The 25646-nt window shown below is 33.3% G+C and overlaps 1 protein-coding gene across 5 annotated transcripts in view; it reads right to left on the bottom strand.

Annotated features, from left to right (window-relative positions):
- The window catches only part of PRKD1 (protein kinase D1), a 415044-nt gene that overhangs the window by 20791 nt on the left and 368607 nt on the right, over positions 1 to 25646 (bottom strand). For all 5 annotated transcript variants that reach the window (XM_001364580.4, XM_001364651.4, XM_056810441.1 and 2 more), the window contains 3 exons: positions 7615 to 7776; positions 6900 to 6998; positions 4294 to 4561 (listed from right to left, as the gene is read on the bottom strand). In XM_001364580.4, the coding sequence (XP_001364617.1) occupies positions 4294 to 4561; positions 6900 to 6998; positions 7615 to 7776 (529 nt within the window). The remainder of the gene's footprint in view (positions 1 to 4293; positions 4562 to 6899; positions 6999 to 7614; positions 7777 to 25646) is intronic.

The raw sequence follows: 25646 nt of genomic DNA, 5'->3' as shown, positions 1-25646 counted from the left end.
CTTTAACAGCATCATTAAATAGACCTATATACATATATATGCTATCTATCTATCTATCTTTTTTCTATATCCTTTCTACTGTCTATTATCTATCCTCTATGTATGAATACATGTAGGTTTGCATCTATGATCTCTCTGTCTTCACCTTTGATTCCTATGTTTATAGAGAGGAAGAATACAAGAGATGTAGGATTATAAAATGTTTTCTGGAAGGTCCAAAGGGTTATAAAAACTGTACCCCTTTTGGCCTAGCAATACCACTATTAAGTTTATTTCCTAAGGTGATCAGGTGAAAAATATTCTAAAGTTCCAAAATGTTTATAGCAATTCTCTTTGTGATGGCAAAGAACTGGTGACTGAGGGGATGCCCTTTATTTAGTGAATGGCTAAACAACTCATGGCATATGATTGTGATGGAATACTACTGTGCTATAAGAAATGATGAGTAATTTAATTTTAGAAAAATGTGGAAAGATCTCCATGAAGACTAAAATGAGCAGAACCAAGAGAACATTATATAAAGCAACAGAAATATTGTTTGAAGAATGACTTGAATATAATGCCTTCTCTAATACTGAGAGGGCAGGGAGTGTGGAAGAAATCTAGGAATTTTATTTTAACATTAATAAGTTAAAAAAACAAAATGAGACCCCTATCATCATTTAATGTATTCCATTAAATAGATGTCTACCTATGGAAGGAAAAAGTTTCCTTTTTCAGTACAATACAATGCCATGTTCAAGTCCTGATACCTTTCTTTTCCTTTTCTATCTTTCCCACCAACCACACACAGATGCACACGTAGAGCAAAAATAATAATATTAATAATAATAAATGTAATGAATAAGTTTCTTCAACAGAAGAAACATTTCTATTCTCTAAAAATTATATAATCAGTTCTCAATTATGTAACAGTATACTAGTCCTTCTGTAGTTATCCATATTTGATTCTTAGTCCTCTGGACTAGGTACAAGCCATTAACTCATTGCATATGCTATGTAGGATAGACACACCAAGAGGGATAAGCAATTGGGTAGGGAGATTCATATAAGGATGTCTGGGAGCACTTATTTGCAACTGAAATATTATACTTATAATGTCATGATTTCCACTAACAAATCTGCTTGATTTTTTTAAACTTGCTCTAGACTTTGGCTTGGCAGTCTAGGGTTTCCTAAATTAACTCTTAGTATCACTCTATTGGCAGGTATCAAACTCAGAAGTGAGGTTCCATGTTTTATAGTGAGTTTGTCTTTGCATTATCTAGTATGATGTGCTAGAAATATCAGATATATCCACTTTAGTATAACTATTTAATTATAAATATGAAATCCATTATGCAAATAAATATAGGTTTAAAATTTGTCTCCTTTTTCCCTGCAAATTTCATGCATATGCATATTAATTCCTCCCTTTTTTGTTTAACATTCTCCTTTTTCATATTTACAAATTCTATCCATACTTCAAGGTCCAGTTAGAGCTGAGCCCCTTCTTAAATAAATCCAAAGTGCAAGGCTAACCATTTTCCATGCTGCTGGTGGCACAGGATTCCTAAAAGCAAGGTCCTACTCTTCTTTCCATGTGCCAAGAAAAATTTAAAAGTGAAGGTCTTCCTCCTTTCCCTCATGCCTGCCAGGAAAAATGTCTACCTTCTGGGATTTTTGGAGTAGAGGTTTAATCATTTTAAATATTAAAGATTTTCATTTTTTAAATTTCCTGACAAAATTAGATCACCAGGATATTCTAGCTTTCAATCTCCTATTTCTTACCTCATGTAGTATTAAAGGATATTTAACATTTTACATTACTATATTGGCCTAAATATTTGACAAATATTTGAGAGTAAACCACAGTTGTCTTATAATTGACACCTTCCATCCAGATCTATGGCATTTGAATGCTTTTAAATATTACTTAGAGGATATTGATGATGTTGCTAATGGTAACCCCAAAGCACTGGTAATGTCACTTATGATATTTAGTAGCTGAAATAGTAACATGAATTTAGATTACTGTTGATGGTTTATATTCAAGTACTTTTCACCATTTCCACAGCACTACTTTTAATGATACTCTACAGACAAGGGGAAAAAAGAGTATCTCTGAGCTAGCTCAGCTTTAACCTTCTGAAGTAGTGAAAAGCAATCCAAACAAAATTGTTGGATATGAATATAATCCATTGTCTAAAAGAGTTTTCTTTTCCCATTAAATAAAGCATTTGCAATGACATCCCAAAAGGCAAAATGAGCTGGCAATAAATGGTCACACTAATGCTTGCATAACGTAATGAACATATATCTTTTAGGGATTTCTGGAGAATAGGAAGAGGTACTACTGGAGAAACCATTCTTAGGACTGAAAAACAGTAGGAATAGTTTCAGGAAGGTTTTGTCAATGGAAATTGCTGACACAAATCACAATTTTTTCCCCTTTTTTGAGGAATATAAATTCAGATATAGATTTTCATGGAAATGAACCGTTTTATGAATGGACACTGTCTATATGTTGAAAAACGATAGAATCTGGTATCTGCTTCAATTTATATTTTGAAAAATTTCAGTCTTGTATCTTCTTGGGTTTTAAATTGAAAACTAGGGAACCACATAGGGGCTACTTAAGGACATCATTGTATCACATCTTCATTTACATATGAAGCTGCCTTGAAGTTAATCAGAAAACTCTTATTTCAACCCTCCTGGTTGAAAATAATTTCCAAAGAATAGTAACATATTTTGTGATTTTTATATTGGGGCAGAAAGTGGAAGGTAAATTTGTGAATTCATTTGTGTAGGGAACTACCATTAAAGGAAGTCCCCCTACCCATGCAGGTAAAAAACTTCCTGAAAACATATAATCTTAGAAAGTTGCTGGATACACTGAAATGCTAAATGATTTATCTATGGTTATTCAGCTAGGTAGGATATGAACCTATCACAATATACACTGTCACATTATTTCCCATATGTATACAAAATAAACATTTAAAATCTCACTAATAAAATTCTTGCTATGCCCTGGGTCGATCAGCTAATGATGTATAGTAAGCATCAGTCAACACACACACACACACACACACACACACACACACACAGAGTAATTCTTGGATATACACAGGGATAAGTGGAGATTTGGATAAATGGGGATTTTGTACTATCTATATAACCTATATGCTAATATATTTATATAGACATAAATATGTCATATATATTTACATACATATATGTCTAAGAATTATAAAATTGTACAAGTACATGTATATGCACATATATGTATATGCACACAATTTTGTCACTCTTGTATGTGTTTGTATGTGTATGTATATAAACATGTATCTATATAAACACATGTACAGTTTGTAGTTCTTAGATATATATGTATGTCTATACAGACATAAGTCTTCCTCTGTCTATATAAATAAAATTTATCCAAGAACTAAAAGAATTAAAATTTGTATTCTTGTGTGTGTGTATATAGTGAAATTAGAATGTTACCCTAAAAACTATGATTCACATCAAAACTATGATCCCCAACAAAAACTACAATTCCCAGAACCCCACTCACTTCCTGCCATTACATGCTGATGTACACAGGATATAAATTGGGTGGAGTTCCATGTCTAGCACTCTTTTCCTTCCTGTCAGCCTCTTTAGTGGAGCAGGCATTTTGAGCAGGTAGAAAACTTAGTCACGTGGTTCTTTTTTGTCAGATAATAAACTTTAAAAATATAATACTTGAATTATTGGATAGTAATTTAACTCTTACAATATATAATATTGTATGTATATATATGTATATATATATGGGGTTTAGAAATATTTATATACATAAACATATATAAGAATTTCAAAATTGTTTAAAAATATCCATAATCTCAAAAGCTAAATGCCTCCCTATACCCCATTTCTAATTACACATACACAAAAATTATCCTCATCAAAATGAGAATCTATTTAGTTGCTCTCTTGTTGTCACAATAGCATATAGTCTATACAAGAAACAAATTAACTTTACAAAGAGATTCCTTATTACTATTGTGTGGTGACTCTGTAGATGCAGCAAGCACAAGGATCTAGGCCAGAAGTAAGAAGAGTATTCTAACAATTTCATCAACAATAAGTTTAAATTTTTTCACATTCAAATAAAAATATTTTTAACAACCTAATAATTATTTAGTCAGATGTTTTATCATTTTTTATACTTTCAGAATATCCTGGGATTCCCATAATGCAATATAATTGGTCTGCCCCATAGTGAGTCTGTGCTATGAGCAGATTCTAGTTAAAACATGTTACCTTCAGGAGAGATTTCCTTCCAGGGATTAGGTGGATACATGAAAGCTGCATTTTGTATTTGATCGTGTATATCTTCATCTTCATTAAATGGAAATGTACCACTGAGGCTTACGTAGATGATGACTCCAACAGACCACATGTCTAAAGAACGATTATAGCCTTTATTCCTAAGAACTTCTGGAGCGAGGTAAGCTGGTGTGCCCACCACTGACCTCCTGAAGGATTTCTCTCCAATAATTCGAGCAAAACCAAAGTCACAAAGTTTCACCTGTGTGTAATTAAAATATATAATAAAATTAAATGCACAGATGTCATTATTCTATTCCCTTAACTTTTTATGTGTATATTCAAGGCCAACCCAGGAAAACTCTTCACATGTATTAATATAATTGTGTTAATTTGTTTTCATAGTACACAGAAAGTTTATTATTCCCCCTCCATACTATTTCACTTGGTGATCTCATCAGCTGCCATGATTAAATTATCATCCTTTAGGATAAAAATTCTCACATTTACTTATCTCCAAACCTAACCTCTCTCCTGACCTCTAGTTTCATATCTTCCACTGACGCTTAAGCATTTCCAACTCAATGTCCTTTTTGAAGTGGTCACATCTCAAACTCATTAGCTACAAAACTAGTCAATAAACATGTATTAAGTACTTGTTTTCTGTGGTTTCTACTAAAGAACAGATATTTTAAACTCAACATGTCCCCAAATAAGTTCATTTCTTTCCCTAAAAGTCCTCCGCTCTTGCAAACATTTCTATTATTGTCAAAGGCATAACCATAATCCTCCCAAACACCCCAGCTTACAATCTGGATGTTATCAATAACTCCTTGCTTCCTTTGCCCCATAACCAATATGTTTTCAAGTCCTATACATTTTACTTCTGAAACATATCTTTTATGTCCACATTTCTCCTCTGACACTGACAATACCCTGGTTAAAGCTCTTATTACTGCATGCATGGATTATATTGTAATAGCCTGCTGTTTTTTGGTTTCCCAAGTTTCTCCTCACTCTAGTTCATATTCTACATAGCTGTCAAAACTAATCTTTCTAAGAAGAGGTCTAATCATGTCACCCAATATTCAAAAAAGACCAGTGGCTCCTTATTATCTCCATGATCAAATATAAAATGTTTTGTGTAACATTCCAAGTCTTTCATAATGTAACCTTTCCTTTCTTTTTAATTTTCTTATACCTTACTTTCTCCATGTACTCTAGGATACAGTGAAACTATCCCTTTTGTCGTTCATCACACAACACTATTTCTGAACTCTGGGCATTTTCCTTGAGTAAAACCCAAGCCTAGAATTCTCTCCTTCAGCTCCATCTCCATTTCCTCACCTGACTTCTTGCAAGTCCTAACTAAAATCGAATCTTCTGCAAGAAACTTTTCTTGATTTCTTTAATTCTAGTTTCTTTCCTTCTAGTTCATCTCCAATTTATTCTGTGGATATATTCTTCTGACATAGTTATTTCTGTGTTCTCTAACCTATTTAAAGACTGAACTCCTAGTGATCAGAGACTAATTTTTGTTTTCTTTGTAACCCTGCACTTGGCCCTAAACCTAGCAAATAAAATACATGCTTATTGACTGGTTTTGTAATTAATTAGTTGAGATTACTAAGAATATGAGTCCATTTATAAATATTCACACATCTACATTCGTTTCAGTCTAGTATTTTAATTATTGGTTGCTGCCAAAGTGATCTGAAAGCATAGGTCTGACCAGCCCAATCTCTTGCTGAAAGAGTTCAACATCTCCCTCATTGAAGCCAAGATAACATGTAAACTCCTTTATCTGGTATTTAGACATCTTTGTAATCTAGCTGTAGCTTATACTCTAGGCTGATTACACTTAATCCTTTTTACATATTTAATGTTCCAGCCAAACAAGTCTTCTGACTCTCAATGTGACATATATTCTTATATTGTGCCTTTACACAGGTCTCTCCTTCCCCCCATTGCTGGAATGCTTTCTCTTTACTCTTTACCTTCATCTCTTGCAACCCTTTCAAGGCTTAGTTCCAGAACCTTCTGGCTTTACCCAACAGTGCCCTAAATTATTTTGTATTTATTTTATATTTTACATTTATTATTAAGCCAGTTTCATGTACTCAGTAGAATTAAAGTTCTTCGATGAAAGGAATCATATCTCCTTTATGTTTTTATGTTCTTGGCATGTCTAGGACAATGTCTGGTACATAAGAGATGATAAATATAGACTTATTGAATTGAATTGATTTGAATTAACACAGGACTGATTATTCTTGAGTAGAAACCACAGAATTAGAAATTACAGAAAGTCAAATGAGACAAACAAAGGAACAAGGAATCGACAGTAGTTATATTAAAGAAATGTAGTGCTGATGCTTTCAAATGCAGAAGGAATATCACAAATGTCATATTAATCAACAATCAAGAAAAGTTTTAAGTGCCCACTATGTGTTTGATGCTAAAATTAATAGGACAATTAATAGATGAAAATGTGGCTTAGAAAACTGCAATTAAGTAAATGGTTTGAGAAAGAGGTGAAAAAACACATTATAAATGGTAGAGAGGGTCTGGTATTTTACCAAGAAGTATCTCATACTCACCTGTGGGAAAGGATCAGCGGATGCTAATAATACATTTTCTGGTTTAAGATCACAGTGAACAACATTTTTAAAATGAAGATGCCTCAAGGCAACAAGTATCTGTCAAGAAGAAAAACCAGCAGAGAATTCCATTTTATAGAGGTTTGTTTTTTTTTTTACACAAATGTAAATTATACTCAAAATGTTAAGCCAGTACTCAGATCATTGTAGTAATCTGAACCAGGTAGTCCTCTCTTCATACTCTGAAGAGTGAAATATAATATTAAAATTAGGTATACCTATGCATGCATTATATAATATGTATATCTCATATATTATTTGTTTGGAGTTGAAGGCAGAAAGAATATATTGTGGTGTTTTTCTGGTTACCAAGACTAGAGAGTGATCGTGGCATAAAATGTCATAGGAAAGTTCGTTAATAGTTCAAACAGCCGACAGAAACATTAATTTCATCTTGAGAGAACTAAATTTTGCCTATCCCACCTTAGGCTTTTACCAGATTCCAAAATATGTAACAGCAAACTATAGTAACTTCTAGATAGCATAGTTCAAGCTCTTCGATAATTTTGTAATATCATAAAAATAATAAATCACTTCACATTTATTTTATAGTGTAGACTTTGGGGGAAGGGCCTAAAATAAGGCTAAGAAATATAAACAGGGATAACATTTGATATTAAATATTATTTTTGTACATCTTTAATTGATTCCTTACCTGGGTAATTAAAAACTTCGTTATGTGCTCTGGCAACCTGCCCTTTTCACTTGACAAGATCATCTCCAGCATGTCTCCATGGAGTTTTTCCATAACAACAAACACTCTTTCAGGCGTCTCAAACATACACTCCAAATTTACAACACCAGGGTGATGAAGGTTCTATTAAAGATAAATAAAGCACTTGAAGAAAATGAGTTTTTCTTTTTAATACTCTTTGGCAGACTCTCTGATTAAATAAAACTGTTCATACTTAAAGCTATGGAGGAATCTACAGCTAAGATTTCCCAGCAATTCTAAATTTTACATATGCTGCCTCATATTGTTTCAATTTTTATATCTCTATAAAACATCTGTAGTTCTTCTGTCTGGAGAATGGCATTATCTTCCTTCATACAAGACTCACATTTTCCTTGTTCAGTCATTTCAGTCCTGTCTGACTTTTTGTGGCTCTACAGAGGCTGGACTTGAATTTATGGTCCCTCTGGCTTTGAAATCATACACGTTTCTATTCTGCCTCTTTACTAAGGTCATTAAATAGTTTTTAATCTTTTTTTGTTTGTTTATTAAGATTAAGCAATTTTTCTTGTCTCTTCCACTTCCTACATGGAAAAAATACAAAACCTTCTCAACAAAAAATTGTAAAGTAAAGCATTTCCATGTTGTCCATGTCCAAAAAAAATTCTCATTCTGTCTATCAGTCTTTTTCAAAAGAGATTCTTCATCATTGATCTTCTGGAATTATAATTGACAAATGCATTAATCAGAGTCTTCCAAGTTTTACCAACTATTCATTTTTGTAATATGATATACATTGTTCTGGTTTTGCTCACTTCACTCTGTATCAGTTCATCAGGTCTTTCAAGGTTTCTCTGAAACCATCTTTTTCTTTCTCTCTTATAGCAAAATAATATTCTACAACATATTTCTGCAAAATATCATTCTTCAGTTCATGGACACCTCTTTATTTTCTAGTTCTTTACTACTACAAAATGAGCACCATCAATATATTTGTTGATATAGGAGATTTTCTTCTTTCTTTTTTTCTCTTTGGGTGTTGTGGGTCAAAAGCAATTACAGTTTAGTAACTTTTGGAGCATGGTTCCAAACTATTTTCCAGAATGGCAATACCAAAGCACAACTCTACCAACTGAACATTAATGTACCTATTTTTCATAAATACACCCAACTTTTGTCACTTCCTATTTGTCAGCTTTGCTGAGCTGATAAATGTTAAGTGGAACATTGGAATTTCTTTAATTTTTATTTATTTACTAGGAATTTGGGAAATTTTTTTTCAGACAATTGAGATAACCTTATTTGGCACATGGCAAAATGCCTGGAAGACAGTAGGAGTTTGATCAATGCTCACTAGAGTGAATTGGAATTTTCAGCAAGTTTATCTGGGTATTACTATTATGAAACCACCACTTATATTTATCTGGGAAAATTCACCTGATTTTTTGCTCATTATGCATATATGATCTTTCTATGTGTTTGGCATTATGCAAAATGAAGGTAAAGGCAAAAATGAAAAAGAAATTACAGGTCTTAAGAAGCTTCATTATGGGGGCAGGAGGTGGGGCAAATAACACAGACAAAATACACGATCCTTTCCAGTCCAAAGTGGCCAACTTAATGTTCACCATACAGATCATTTCACTCTCTGCTTCCACGCCTTTTCAGAAACTGATCACATACACATGTATTATTGGTGAAGTTGTAAGTTGATTTTGTCAATAAATTTAAATAATTAAATAATTAAAAAAATTTAATAAATAAATTGTAAAATTCAATCCAAAATAGGAAGGAAATTGGGAACAATGCCCAAAGGGCTTTAAAACTGTGCATATCCTTTGATTTCTGTAATATCAAAACTGGATCTGTATCCCAAAGACATCATAAAAAGGGGAAGGGTCTACTTGTACCAAAATATTTATAGCTATTCTTTTTGTGGTGACAAAGAATTGAAAACCGAGGAGATATACATCAAATGGGGAATGTCTGAAGAAATTGTGGTATATTTTGGGATGAAATACTATTGTGTTATAAGAAATAATAAGCAGGACAATTTCAGAAAGGTCAATATGAACTTATGCAGAGCAAAATAAAAAAAACTGGAAGAACACCACATACAGTAACAGCAATATCATATGATGATCAATTGTGAAAGACTTAGCAATTTTGAGCATTAACAATGATCCAGGACAATTCTGAAGGATTTTTGACAAAGAATGCTATCCACCTCCAGAGAAAGAACTGTTAGAGCTAGATGCAGATCAAAGCATACTATTTTCATACTATTTTATTTATGTTTTTAATTTGGGAATTTGGTTTTATTTGATGATTCTCTTACAAAAATGACCAAAAAAGAAATATGTTTTGATGATATATGAATATATGTATAACCCAGAACAAATTGCTTACCATCTCTGAGAGAGGGGAGGGAAGGGAGGAAGGGAGACAATTTGGATCTTATAATTTCAGAAAACATGTTGAAATTTATCATTACATGTAGTTGGGAAAATAAAAATTTTGGAATACAGAAAAAAAGTTGACTCCATGCTCAGTATGCCTTTCTTCATTTTCATGCTTTACTTTCTATGTTCAGTTGTTTATAATTGTGTCTGACTTTTCATATGCCATTTGCGTTCCTTTGCCAACTCATTTGACAGATGGGAAACAAAGGCAAATAGGGTTAAGTGACTTTTCCAGGGCCACAGAACTAATAAGTGTCTGAAGCCAGATTTAAATTCATGAAGATGAGTCTTCCTGACTCCAAACCCAGTACTCTACTCATTGAATCACCGAGCTGCTTTGACATTTCATAGGAACCTTCAAGGCTTTACTCAAGTACTATTCCTAAAGAGGTTTTGAAGGTTTCCTCCAGTTATTAACACCCACTTCCAACTATACATATTATTTATCTCTCTTTGTATTGTATCTCCCCAGTAGATTATAAGTTCTTTTAGAGTAGGGACTAGCTCTTTTATTTTTATATCCTTATTGCTAGCCCATAGCTGGTATTTAATACTGTTTTGTTGAATTGGATAGTAAATTTCATAATATAAAAAAATACAAAATGATTTTTGGGAGGAAGAGCTAAGTTTTCCAAGAGAATAAAAGTTTTTCACATAGGAAGTGGCTCCTAAGTTGCTAAAAAAATTTTGGAGTTCTTTGGACACAATAAAATTTTACAGTTTAAATAGTTAAAGATAAATGGCTAATGATAATCTACATACTTGGGTTTTACAATGAATGACCAATGAATAGCACCTAATCTAATATGCCTTTGGGTATAATGCCAAGTGATATGACCTTCATAACAAGTGAGGTTGACTTGTGAGTCTTGCCAGATCGGTAAATTTATTCTCATTTAAAAATTAAATTATTTATTAAGGAATAGCTTTGTGAAAAATAGTGTACTATGTACTAGAGATACAAAGAAGAGAAACTATTTTGGGGGTCTCAAGAAGTTTTTAATAGAATGTGGGGAAGGAGTAGGACAAGTATTTGATGAGAGATTGGAAAGGGTAAAAGAGAGGTGCACAATATCATTATAAATTATCACTTTTCATCTAGAAGATCAAGGGAGACTTCATAGAGTTGACATATGAAGTGAGCCTTTAAAGAACAAAAAGGTTTAAATGGGTAGAAGAGGTATGTCAGAAGGGAAATTGGTAATCTGGACAGGATGTAGTTAAGTAATGGATCAGCATTTGTTTCTGTTCCACATGAAAGGATAAAGTGCTGGGTCTGGAATCTGGAAGACAAATTCAAACCCCAGTCTCAGCCACTTACTAGCTGTGTGACTCTGGTGAAGTCATTTAACCCTGTTGTTTACAATTTTTTCATCTGTAAAATGAACTGGAGTAGTAAATGGAAAACCAGTCCACTACCTCTGTTAAGAAAATGCCAAATGGGATCCTGAAGAGTTAGACATCCCCGAAATGACTAAACAACAACAAAGAGTATGTTGAGGTCAGAAAAGTTAATGGGAATAAAATTAAATTCCAAATTCAAGAATTATGTGCGTGTTTATTATATATGTATATATATGTACATATACATATATGCATATATCATACATTTACACACACAGATTTAGATTCCCTATATTTGCTTCCATGCTATAAAAGTCCATCATTTCAAATGGGGGATGGCTCCCTCCACCAGTGTGGATCACAAATCCTCTCATGCCATCATAACTGGTTTTCTTGAACTGCTATGACCAATCTGGAAATTAAGACATTAGTGGTCTTTCACCTGTTGAACTAAGAAGATACTTAGTCTCTTGAAAAATGCTTTTTGTTTGTTTTAAATCTTTTCTTGACATAGTAACACCTGTGTCTATAAAATCCATTCAATGTTGAAAGAATGTAACTATATTTTCTGCATTGTACTATGATATAAAATAGACCATTAAAAAAAGATATTCTGGTGATCCCTTATGTTTTGGACAAGAGTACTGGAGTGAATCCTACTTGTTTTTGAGCTCCTTCTTCTATTGTGACTAAATGGACATAAATGTCCAATTAAATTTTTGTATTTGAAAGAGGGAAAGGAAAGGAAATAAAGATCAGATGTATCCAATTCCTCACTTATGATGATCTTGTTGTTATACTACTGAAAAGAAAGATGCCCTTTGGCAGCTTGGAGAATGTGGCACTTGAAGATGGTGGTAGAAGAGGTGAAGGTAAGAATTGTGACAAATTGGGAAACAAAACAAAACAAAAAACATTTCTTTTATTCTTTTAAATTCTTGAAAATAATAGCTCCAGGGGGGAAAAAAAGCCTGGACTTAACTAGCTAATATGACAAGTTCATAATATGAATTTTCCATTCTAATTAATATGATTGCTTTCCAAATGGAATCACTTAATAACTTAAATGTTTTCTCAACAACTTTGAGACTAAGCAATTTACTTAAGGGAAAGAAAGAAGGCCATTGGCCTAAACACCTGAAGTGGAATATAGTGTAGAGAATATGTTTACTAACACATCAACTGTTGCCCAGAAATTCAAAGACCCAATTTCATGATAAAACAAATGCCATCAGTGTATTGGACTCTGACCATCTGCTTGTTACATTTAAGTAATCTGGTTTTCAGGAAATGAAAGATTTGGACCAGAACAGGAAAGAATAGTGTGTCATTCACACATAACAGATTGATGGTATATCCATGAGGTGAATATAAGTTATTTGTTTGAAAGTCTGGGAGGAAATAATCATTTGGATATCATAAAATTGATTTTTCTTATTTGAGTTACATAGAAAATATAAATGTAATTGATGGATAAATTCATTTTATACAACATTTTATTTTTTGAGGGGAGATCAAGAAAGGAATGATACAGGAAAAAAGAAAATTTAAATATATTTATTTTGAGTTAATGGATTATGTGAGTTTTATTTTTGTTAGATTTATGTTAAGCTAAATCTCATATATCTTTAAACTTCCCTGGTTCTAATAGTTTACATTTCTGTAGTTTTTGGAATCAAGAAATTATTCCACAGACTCTGATTCTGTTCTGAATTAAACAAAGCTTTTCTGATGTTCATATTTTCCCCTTCTAACCCTTAGAATGCCATCTGTACACATAAACGAAGGAGAAGAAGAAAATCAGGTGTATTTTATCTTTTTGTTTCATTAGGAACAATATAGCTTAATTAACAAATATTTATTAAGTGACTAATAAATGCCAGGCACTGTGCTAAGCACTGGGGATACAAAAAGAATCTAAAACAGTCCTTTTCCTGTGAGGAACAATAGGGGTGACAACATGCAAATAAATACATGCAAAGCAAGCTATATAAAAATTGAGTAGGAAATATTTAAAAGAAAAAAAAGCACTAGAAGTAAGAAGGTTTCAGAATGGCTTCTTATAATAGATGGAATTTTATTTGGGATATAAGGAAAGCCAGGGAAGTCGGTACCTGGAATTGAGGAGGCAGAACATTCCAGGCATGGGGGACATGAAATTCTACAAGTCAATGGATTGTTTTATTTAGGGAGACACCAGGAAGTCAGTTTTACTGGACTGAGGTGTACTGGGTATCTGTGATGGGTGCAGGGGCACAAGGGGCAAAGTGAAAAGGTATATTATATAATGTGTAAAAAGATTGGGAAGGTAGGACTGGCTAGGCTATGAAGGATTTCAAATGCCAAACATGGCATTTTGTATTTGAACCTGAAAGTGATAGAGAACCATTGGAATTCATTGAGTAGGGGAGTGATGTCAGATCTGTTTAGGAAAAATCACTTTGATGACTGACTAGAGTATGGATTGTAGTGAGAAGAGACTAGAGTGAGGTCAACCTGCCAACAGGCTATTGTCACAGTCCAGGCATGAGGTGATCAGTGCCTAAATTAGAGTGATGGTAGCATCAGAGGAGAGAAGGCAGTATAAATGAGATATGGTGAAACAGACAATCCTTGGCAATAGATTGCATTGGGGGGAAGCTGGGTTTGGGCCAGAGATGGTGAGAAATTGAGGATAACTGCTAGGTTACAATGCTGGAAGAATAGGAATTTGAGGCTAATGGAGTAATTCCTCTGCAGTAATAAGGAAGTTAGGAATGGGGAAGGATTAGGAGAAATAGAATGAGTTCTCTTTTGGATATTTTTAGTTTAAGGTATCTGGTAGATATCCAGTTTAAGACAAGACTGAAAGGCAGTTGGAGAGATGGAGAGGCTGAAGGACAGGATAAGTAGATTTTGGAATCATCAGCACAGAGGCTGTATGTAATTAAATCCCTGAAAGCTGATGTGATCACCAAGTGAAGTGTTATAGTGGGAGAAGACAGTGGGTCTAGCACAAAACACTGAGAGACACTTATTTAAGGGAAGAATATGTGAGCTGGGTGAGGATGTAGGAAAGGAGAGAGAAGAGGAATAGTCACAGAGGTAAGAAGAGAAATAGGAAGGAGTGGTATCCTAAAAACCTAGAGAGAAGAGAATGTTAAGGAGGAGAGGGAAATCAAGTGTCAAAGTCTACAGAGACATCTAGGAGAATGAGGATTGAGAATTTTAGAACACTGGTAGTTTCAGTGGAGGGAAAACATCAGAAACTTCATTGCAAGGATTAAGAATTGATGCTTACTAAATGCTTGTTGATTGATTTCTAGAGTTCCCTACTACTTAAATATAAGTCAATGGGCTAGATGTAATATATATTTCCATAATTTGTGGAAATAGTTTATAAAGGAAAAGTAGAGATAATAAAGACATTGATATAGTGCTTTGCAAAACACTATATATATAAATTCACTATTATTTTAGTTCTCTGTTTTCTTATTGAACCTCACAACCAATATATGTGAGATGTTGCAAGTATCATTCCCCATTTACAAATAAGTAGATGGATTAGATAACTTATCTTTGACTAACAAACAAGAAGGCATGATTTGAACCTGTTTTTTTCTTTGATGTAAGTATAGTATTTGACAATATTGTGGCTGTTTTATATGGTATGTAATTTCCTTTACAATTGACACGAAAATATCTAGCACAGTGTCCTACATAAAACAGGTAACAAATAATATCTAGATTCTGAAACATTAAAAATATGATATATCTTCATATTTTTAGTAATAGTGAGATTCATTTTTTTCTTTTTTCTTTGCTTTTTACTTTTGATGAGTAAAGGAGATGAAAATAGGGAGGCCTGCTTATTTTTTCAGGTTTAAGGAGTTCAAAAGTATGAAATTTATGTCAGTATTGTAGAGAAATCACACCATCCCTAAACTGATGGCCCTTCTTTATCTAGATAATCACAACATGGCAATCTCATGGATATCATGTCCCAAAGAAAACAGTTGACCTGAATTCCAAGGCTTTTATAGGAAGGACAAAGGAAGTAGCAACTATAAGTGCTCTAACAAGAGATGCCAGCATGAGTATGAATTCTTACTGTTAAAAAATCAATTTGTGCAAGTCCTCAGATTGTGGCAAGAACTGTTGTCTGTGTCCCAGACATTGTATCATTTCAGTTTTATGTTGTGGCTATTAATTCAGTGAAGATGGAAGTATATCTGACTTTTAAGTAAATCTAGCTATTGTGAAAGTGCTCAGAAAAATCATGCTGATCTAGATAGGGAATTTGCAGTGATTATCGTTTATCTTTAAGTTAGACAGAGATACCATATAACCAGCAGGATCAGATCAAGTTGGGGGGAAATGAGGACACATGCCAATCAAAGGAAGAGAAAGTGAAGGGTGAGATAAAACAGCAACTGCTAGATGAATCAACCCCCTCACTGATTCTTGCATGTAAAAATTGTTTGGGTATGTCATATTTTATTTGTCTTTCAGCAATTTTATTGTGTTCTTACTAAACCATCATAAGGAATTTAATTTTTTTTTTACTTAAACGGAGTCCTAATTAGATGTGATCACAAACCCATGAAAAAAACCTATCTAGAGGGCAAATTTCAAAGGGAGTGGGAAAAGAGGTTAAAGTCTATACCTCTATCATGATCCTAAAGCTGGTCTCCCAGTTCCCCATCTCTTTCTTACAAGTACCTTTGGAAAAGCTACCAGTAGAGGAAAAGTAGATATGAGCCATTTATGCCACAATATTCTCCTTTTAAGAGTACAGATAAAGAAAATGAATTCAAACAGTGAGGGAATAATCTTTCGTCGTCCTTCTTAACCCAGGAATTTAGATTGAGGTTGGAATGCCATGAGACTTTGGATTACAGGTTATGGTTTAACACTATTTCCATTTCTCCTTTTGAACTATTTTCAATATCTTTGCCAAGAAAACCCCAAAATGGGTCATGAAAAGTCAGACACGACTGACAAACAAACTCAACAATTTGAATCTTACTTTTCAGGTAGGAATAAAGAAATTTCTTAAAATAGAGAAAACATAACTGTGGAAACAAGGGGACCTGAATTAAAAACCCAGTCACATTTTTGCAGGCTATTGTGTAATTGATCTGAGTCTTCCTATCCTCATTTCTCATGTGGGTAAAATAGCTGTGTTACTACTTGACTCAAAAGTTGGTTGAAAGGAAAAGGCTCTGTAAATCTCTATAAGAAGATATAAACATGAACTATTATTCTTATTTATTTTTTTATTATATTACTGATAGAATTTAATTCAAAAATGGGGAAAAATTAATCAGAGAAAAATTTAAGAGAATAAATATCCAACCTACAATACAATATATATTTGGCATATGCTGCAGATTTTTCTTGCTCTTCTTTGACACTTTCCCAAATTATCTTTAGGAAGATGTAGATAGTATCTTCCTAATAAAATCTAATAAAAACTAATACCATTTTATTAATGGAAGGTGGGCCTAAGAAAGAAAAACCAAGTGTCCCTTGCATGTTTGCTTTGAAAAGAATCAGTTTCTGAGGCTAGGAGCTAGGGTCTAAGCATGAGAGAGAAATCAGTTTCAGATTTCTAGAAACAGAATGAATCTAAACTATATTCACGAATATCCAGGCACATACATATTCATATTCATACATATGCCTCCTCTCAGTCATCCTCCCCACCATTTCTTCTGGGAATGCCTCATCCCAGTTTTAAATTCCAAGGCTGCTGCAGACTATCAATCTTTCCCTTAAACAGCAGGTAGCAGCAGATGTTTATATAGGAAATAACACTTGCCCAGGCGCTCTCATGCTGTTTCCTGATTTTTTTTAACCAGGTGGAAGGCAGTGTGAAAATAATCTCTCATGTGCTACTTCCTACCCACCCAGAACCAGGAAGCTCTGTTTAAGCTAGGGACAAGTGGGAAATTAAAAAAAATAAATAATTTCAAAGCATCACCAGAGGCTATTAAAGTCATTTTCACTTGCCACATAATGGCCGAGGCTGGCCTTCAGTTAATTATCAGTACTGCTTTTAACTCTTATTTCCAATCATTTTCAATGTTCTAAACTACATTTTGAATTTCCTGTTTGGTAAATACAAAAGCAAAAAACAAAATCTATTTAGTAATAGAATTTTATGTTAAGTAATGGGAGTATAGCTAAGATCCTATAGTTGTTTAATCATTTTTCAGTCAATCATACTCTTCATGACTCCATTTGCGGATTCTTGACAAGGACATTGTAATGATTTGCCATTTCCTTCTTTAGCTCATTTAAAAGATGAAAAATCTGAGGCAAACATGGTGAAGTGACTTGCCCAGGATCACATAGTTATCTAAGAGCATCTGAGGTCAGATTTGAACTCAGGAGGATAACTATTCCTAATTCCAGTCCAGGAACTCTTATTCATGGCTACTTATCTGAACTCTATCCTTCATTGGACCAGAATGCAAGCAAGAAAGCCATAGAGTATGGAGATGAGATGAGGAAATTTATCTCCTTCCTTAAATTAGATACATGGGGGACCATGGATATGGAATATAGAAATGCTTTTACTGGCAGACACAAGTGACCTATTGGTTGATTTGACTGAATTATTTTTTAAGGAAACCTTCATTGAATAGGGGAAGAAAGGAGGGGCATTTTCAAAATTGAATGTATTATAAAACAAAACAACAAAGGTAACAGTTTTATATATTTTTAAGTTAACAAATTCAAAACTCTAACCAACATTTGTTAAGTTTCTGCTGTGTATAGAGTATTGAGTTAATGTTGAGAAAGTTAAAGAGTTTAGATAAAACAAGGTCCTTGATATCCTGAACCTTAAAATCTAGTAGGATCATAAGACACAAACATAGATAATACATAAGATGACATGACAACTGCATTAGAGAATTTTTAAAAATCCAGTCAGATGGAAGCAAAAACATTCAAAAATCTCATGGGAAATAATGAAAAGAGTGCGAATAAAGAGGGATTAGCAATGCCAGATAGCAAAGTATAGAACAAAGCAATAATTCTCCAGGGAATTTGGTACTGGTTACGAAGTATTGATCATTGGAACAGATTGAGTACAAAACAAATAGGAAATATGTCTAGTACCCCAGTATTCTATCTGACATATCCATTACTAGGAAAAGGACTCATTATGTGACAAAACATACTAGGAAATTTGGAAAGAAATATGTAAAAAAAAATTAGATTTAAACAACACTTTTCACCTCATACCAAGAAGCTCCAAATGGATATGTGACCTAGACACAAGAGGTCATGTAATAAACAACTTAGGGAAACATGGACAAGATTACCCACCAGATAGAGGAAAACTTCATGAACAAACTTGGGATAGAAAAGGTCACAGAAGATAAAATAAATAATTTTGATTATATAAAATTTAAATGTTTTTGCACAAACCAATGTAGTAAAGATTAAAAAAGAATAACTAACTGTGAAAAGTCTTTATAGCACATTTCTCTGGGAAAAAAATCTCATTTTTAAGATATATAAGTAGCCAATTCAAGTTTATGATGACACAAGTCATTTAGGGAAGAAAACCAGACTATCTATAGCCATATAGAAAAACTCTAAATCATTATTAATTAGAGAAATGCAAATTAAAGCAAATCTGAGATTCTATCCCACATATATCAGATTGAAAAAAGTAAAAAAAAATGGCATGTTGGAGGGACTGTGGGAAAAGAGGTATATTGATACACTATTGGCAGACCTGTGAATGAGTCTAACCATTCTGGAAAGTAACTTGGAATTAGACCAAAAAAAAGTTACTAAATATTATATGACCTTGGACTATGCCACTGCTAGGTCTATAGCTCTACCCATAAAAATATGTGTGTGTGTGTGCATGGCTTTTTTTTTCTTTCTTTGATCATTTTTGGCTATAGAACCTAGCATATGTATATACATACATTTGTGTTTACAAACATATTTGCATATATGTGAGATTTATTGTTATTCTTTTTTGTGGAGGTAAAAAACTGGAAACTAAAGGTATGTTTATCAATTGAAGAATGGCTGAATAAATTGTCATATGTGAATGAGATAGAATACTATAATACCATAGGAAATAGGGAAATGAATGATTTCAAAGAGGCATGGACTTAGAAGAATGTATACTGAATGAAGCAAGCAAAATAAGAGGAAGGAACAACATATACTGTAATATAAATGGTATAAAAATTAAAAATTGAAAACATTTATAAACTGATGAAGAATATTTGTATAACCAGTAGAACAATTTGTACAGTAACAACGATAGTGTCAGATTTTGAAGGCTGTATACTATGACTGTCCATGATTCTGCACTGGCCACTTAAGAGTTCCAGTTATATACAGCAGAGAAGGGATAGATCTAGGTTACAGAATAAGATATTTATTTTCATATACAGACAAAAAAGGGTATTTTTGCTATCTTATAAAGTAAATCTGAAATGAGCAATTTGTTTTGCTTTTCTCTTTTTTTTTAGTGTATTGGGAAGTAGGTTAGCAAGTGAGAAAATAAGTCTGTCAAAAGACAATTAAACACGGAGGTAGAGAGAGCTATAGATATGAAATGTGGTATGCACTATAGGATGTAGTATATTTTCTGTTTTGCTACTCATTCTGTTTTGTTACAGGATATCTATCATAGAATGTCAACAATCTATAAATATTTTTGATGTAAAACAAAAAGTAAAAACATAATGTAAGTTGTAAAAACAAAATACAACAATATTTTTAAAAGTCCTATATGAAATCTGACAGTAGAGTTATTATCATATTAGATGATAAAGAAAAAGAAGTGAAGGAGCTGGCATTTGATCTGGACTTTATTAAAAATTAAAATAAGTAATATAAAAAATTATTAGGTAGACTGATGTCAGAAAATGATTATTGAAAATGTACTGATAGGTTATCTGGAAAAACAAAACCAAAGAAATTAATTAAGGAAGAGGAATGAAAGAAGATGTATGTTTGTTCCAAGCATAATGAATTAAAATAATTAAGAAAGTATAGGTTAGGTACTAAGGGCCATAGTGGTGGAGGTTTTATGGCAGGTATTTTCAAATGTTTCAAGCTTCTGGGTTGTGCCATAAGTATCTATGAACTAGCACCAAGAAGGGCTGAGACCTTCAAATTTAATTTGCTGGAAACAGATGCTTAGGACCCCAACCAGAAAAAAGAGGATTCTAAGATTCTAGAAGAGTTCTTTGTAAATAATAGTTAATGAATAGTTTTTTTTTCTCATTTACAGTCAAAAATGAAATAATAGAAAATTAAACAAGCTAGCTTTTCAATAGTCATTCCTTTAGGTGCAATTTGGACTCTGGCCTCAACTAAAATTCTGTGACATTAAAAACATCAGCACATCTACATATGAATATTTTGGAAAGGAATATGTCTTGTGTGTGTGTGTGTGTGTGTGTGTAGTCCCTTGGTGTAAAAGAAAATGTAAATTCAGGGAGAGAATTGAGTTTACAGGATTGTTCAGTCACAAAGGAGAGGGAAAATTATTTAAGTTTGTAGATATTTTGTCTAGCAGATGCCAAATATCTGGGTTACTGACTAAAACTTTTAAAATTTTACTTAGAGTCTGAAATCATGAAGGATGTAGGGACTATTTATATTTACCAGTTATGTTTTACTAGTAAAGAGGATTCATGGTTGAGGAAAGGTCACTTTTTAAAAAAAAATCAATATGGATTGGTACTTTCTCTGGAATTCTTAATCTTTGACATATTCCTACAGCCCCAAAGTATTAATGACTTGCCTAGTGTCAGAGAATTGTTCTGTGTAAGACACAGTATTTGGACCCAGGTCTTCTTAGCTCTAACACTAATTTTCTATTCACATTTCTATCCTGGTTGACATCAAACAAGAAGGAGTCATGGACTTCAGTTTATTGTGTTTTTGGTCTTTAATTCTTACTTGACATAGTTTAACCTCCTTTGTTATATGTGAATGAATATTTAAAATGAAACAAAACATAAAAGAAATATACCTGTTCCTCAGATATATTTCTATGTAAATACATCTATGTAGGTACACATGAACATAAGCAATCTAAAAGATCACATACCAATTAACTAAAAATGTATGCAAATTATAATTTTTAACAAAATCAAAAAGAGGAGGATTTTATTTTAAAAGTGCCTTATGATTTTTCATATTAATTGGCTAAATTGTAATGTAATTGTCAGATTGTTTTTATGCATTTGATTTTTGGTAATAATCTCTTCCTCTCCCTCTCCCTCTCCCTCTCCCTCTCCCTCTCTCTCTCTCTCTCTCTCTCTCTCTCTTTCTGTTTCTCTCTCAAACATATACACATACCTTCTATACACTTTGTTATTTGAACTGAAAGAAGAAAAATTCTATCCCTTTATGCTTAGCCATTAATTCGGAGCTACACCAGGTTTCTTGCCTAAGGGCATCATTTCATTACAACTTTTTCCAAGTGATAAAATACACAGAAAGAAATATTTCAAGAAATATGATAAACAGATTAGATATAAATGGAGACAGGATGGTAGTAGGGAAAAAAAGGCAGAAGTCTAAAATTGTGCATACATTTCCCCAAGGCTTTTAAAATGGGCTTTAAGGAATGAGTATGATTTCAACCAGTCAAAAAAGGGAGGGGAAACCAATACAGGTATAAGAAACAGCATGAACAAAGGCAAAGAAGTGGGAAAGTTCAAGATGTTCTTGTGAGTAGGGCAGAGAATATTCTATTTTGGTCTATGCATAGAGTAAGTAGATGGCTGTCTAAGAAATAAGGTTGGAAAGGTAGGATCATATCAGAATAACAGGATAAGGACTTGGAACTTCACACAGGAAGCCTTAAGGAATCATTCAAGATTTTTCAATCCTTTCTTATCTTTATAACTGGACAAGTCAAATAAACTTTTTAGTTTCTTGGTTTCCTCCTCTATAAAATAATGAGCCCACCTTCTATAAAAAGCCTTCCCTGGCCCCTCTTAATTGCAGTGCCTTCCTTTTGTTAATTATTTTCTTTTTATTCTGCATATTGTTTGCTTTGTTTATACTTTTTCAATATTGTCTCCTTATTAAATTGTTAAGTTTCTTGAGGGCAGAGGCTGTGTTTTTTTGCCTCTTTTTGCATCTCCAGAGCCTGGCATATAGCAAGTAAATAATAAATGTTTATTTATTGTTCAATGATTTCTAAGATCCCTAATACCTTGAGAATCCATGATTTGTTGACTAAAAGGGTTGACTAGGGCAGATCTATGGATAAAAAGATTATTTGGGCAGATATTTGAGAATGGACAGCCGGGGAAAAATTAGAGGCTAGGTGATCTGTTAGGAAGCTTCTACAATAATCCAGGGGGATAGTAATAATTGGGGAGAGGTCTGATTTATACAGAAGAGGCAAGAGGGAGGGGACAATGGAAGTCTACCTGAAGGTTTTGGGAAAGATGAGGCAAATAGTGGTGTTATTGACAAAAATGGATAAGTAAGTTTTGGTGTTAAGAAAATCAGTTTTGATTTATATAAACCCATATGTCACTTAACAATGAATATAGCCAACTTTTAACACTGTTATGATCTTCTTTTATTCATTCAATTCAATGTAATAATGTTTACTAAGTATAGACTTTATGTATGGCTCCTGGAGACACAAAGACAAAAAATTCCCTTAAGAATCTTACATTCTTGCTTGTGATGAAGCAGACAGAGTGGTTTAGCTAGGTAATTTGGTGAAGGGAAAGAACATTAAGACTGACTGAGAAATGAGGGGAGCCTTCATGAAAGTAGTGGAACCTGAGCTGCACCTTAAAGGTGAGTTAGGATAAAGAAAGGCAGAGATGAGGAGGGAAAAAATTTAAAGCCTGGGCAATGGTTTATTCCAAAGTGAAGAGAGGCTAAATATAATACCAAGCTCAGGGAAGGATTAGAAGTTTGGTTAGTTTGAAAGCAACAGAGTGTTTGAAGATGAGCAATATGAATTTTACTGCAGGAGTTTGCATTTTAACTTGGAAAGAGTGAAGGTTCTTGGGCAAAGAAATGAAATGGTCAGGACTATGCACCAGGGAGATTGATTAGAGGATAGTGAGGAAGGATTACAGGAAGGAAGAAATTTGAAGAGAGACCAATTAAAAGGCTATTATAGTTGTTGACTGTTAAAAGATTCAAAAAGGTCAGGTAAGAATAAGGATTGAGAAAAGGTCAACAGATTTAGCTGTCAACAGATCATTGGTAACCTTTGAGAAATCAGATTCAGTAGAATGATAGGGTAAGAAAGCAACACTGCAAAAACCTGAGAAGTAAGTGGAAGAAATGGAAGTTGTGGCAGTTAGAGAAATCTATAAGTTTTATTATGAAAGTGAGGAGAAATGGAGGTTCAACCCCCCAAAATTCTCCTTCCCCAATGAATATATTGTATTGCCTGGCTCCCTTTCTTTTCATCCACTCTTAACTCCTTTTCTCATTGTAGTCAATGTAAGCATGCATACTGATGCTTCCTCAACCACACTGACATCCCAAAAGTTTCTCTGTCCATTCAGTTCTCATGACTTCTCCATTTCACTTTAGCCACACACAGATTGTTGTGATACACCTGTTCCACTTCCATGTTCATGAACTCTAAAATTCCTTGACCTAAGTCTTTCCCTAAATCTTAGGAAGCCTAACCTCCTTCTCATTCCTCAATATAACCTTTCATCTCTATATCACTTAGTTCTCTCCCAGGCAATTTATTAATTGTCATAGCTAATATTTAATCTAACTGCTTTCCCCCCCTCAATTCTTATCCTTCTTGACCTTTCTGAAACCTTTGTCTCTATTAATCACTCTCTCCTCCTGGAAAATCTTCTCTAGTTTTGTTTTGTTTTAGGTAAACATTGAATTCCCTCTCTAACCACTCTTTAGACTCCTATGCTACATCTTTATCAAGGTATCCCCAAAAGCTATCCTGGATCCACCTATCATTTCCTTCTTTTTGATCATGATTAGTGATCTTATTAGTTCCCATGGATTCAACTATCATCTTTATGCAGGTGATTCCTAGATTTACATTAACCAGCCCCTCATCTCCAGCTGGTGTTTGGACATTGAATGTCCAAAGGCAAAGCCTGCATGTCTGGAATATAACTCATTATCTTTTATTCAGATGATAGAAGGTAGAAGAGATCTGAGAAGCCATTAAGTCCAGCTATCTCACCTTAGAAATGCTCTTGACCTCATTCTGCACTTTACCTTAACTATACACAAAAAGCAATTGAGTACTAGAAAAGATAAGTGACTTATCTAAAATCACAGTGATATTTAGTAAAGTTTGGATTCAAACTCAGTTCCCTCTGTGGCTTCTAAATTTATTGCTCTTTCTACTGGGCTATGTTGGCTCCTCCAATGAGTATAATGAATTTGATTTAGGGGGTATAGTTCTAACCTGAACTGTTTGGCAAAAAAAAGCTGAAAGACTAGATGATGGTTTCCAAAGGCAGCTTATATGTTTGGTTAATTTGTAAATATGAAAACCTGGGGATATTTAAAGGTATAACTGGAGAAGCCGGTGAAAAGGATGTTTCTGAAGATATTAGAGAAGCAGGAATAGAAGAGGTTTTAGAGAATAAATTTTAATTATAGTCTTCTGAATTTTATATGAAAGTTTTTTTTCCTCTTCTTTTCACTAGACCTACCATTTCTATAATTGCACAATGCTTTCAGACACTGCACCTGGCATCCCTAGAAGGAACTTTTAGTTCCATATCCTTTCTCTTTAAGCTGATTTCATTTTAGGGGAATAATGCTGTCATCATTCCAGTAAATTAGAAGTGAATCAATAATGCATTAATATGAATATAATTTCTGTTCCCTAAGGCATTTTGTTTACATAATACTAGAATACACACAGAAATTCAAAGTTAACTTTTATCTTGTCTCTTTAACCTACATATTTTTGTCTTTTAAAATGACATTACAACTTTAGATTTCCACTAGTAATTAATTGTTAGGGTTTCAAAGATCAGGATTAGTTCTAAGGTTACTATATTAATATAGTTAAAATCTCTCTATGAAGGTTAGTTTGCCATGACATTCCTAATAATCACCAAGAAAATGTCCTTTTTTATTTTGATGGCATGAATAGTAGAAAACAGTGTCTTATTTAAAATCTGTCATGCTCTTTTATACATATATGCAAAAAAGCTTCAAATGATAACAAGAATAGGTGCCCTGGGGCCTTTC

The sequence above is a fragment of the Monodelphis domestica genome, chromosome 1 (genome assembly GCF_027887165.1).
Source record: "Monodelphis domestica isolate mMonDom1 chromosome 1, mMonDom1.pri, whole genome shotgun sequence".
Taxonomy (NCBI): domain Eukaryota; kingdom Metazoa; phylum Chordata; class Mammalia; order Didelphimorphia; family Didelphidae; genus Monodelphis; species Monodelphis domestica.
The sequence above is the reverse complement of the archived record's forward strand: the minus strand, read 5'-3'. Positions and strand labels throughout refer to the sequence as shown.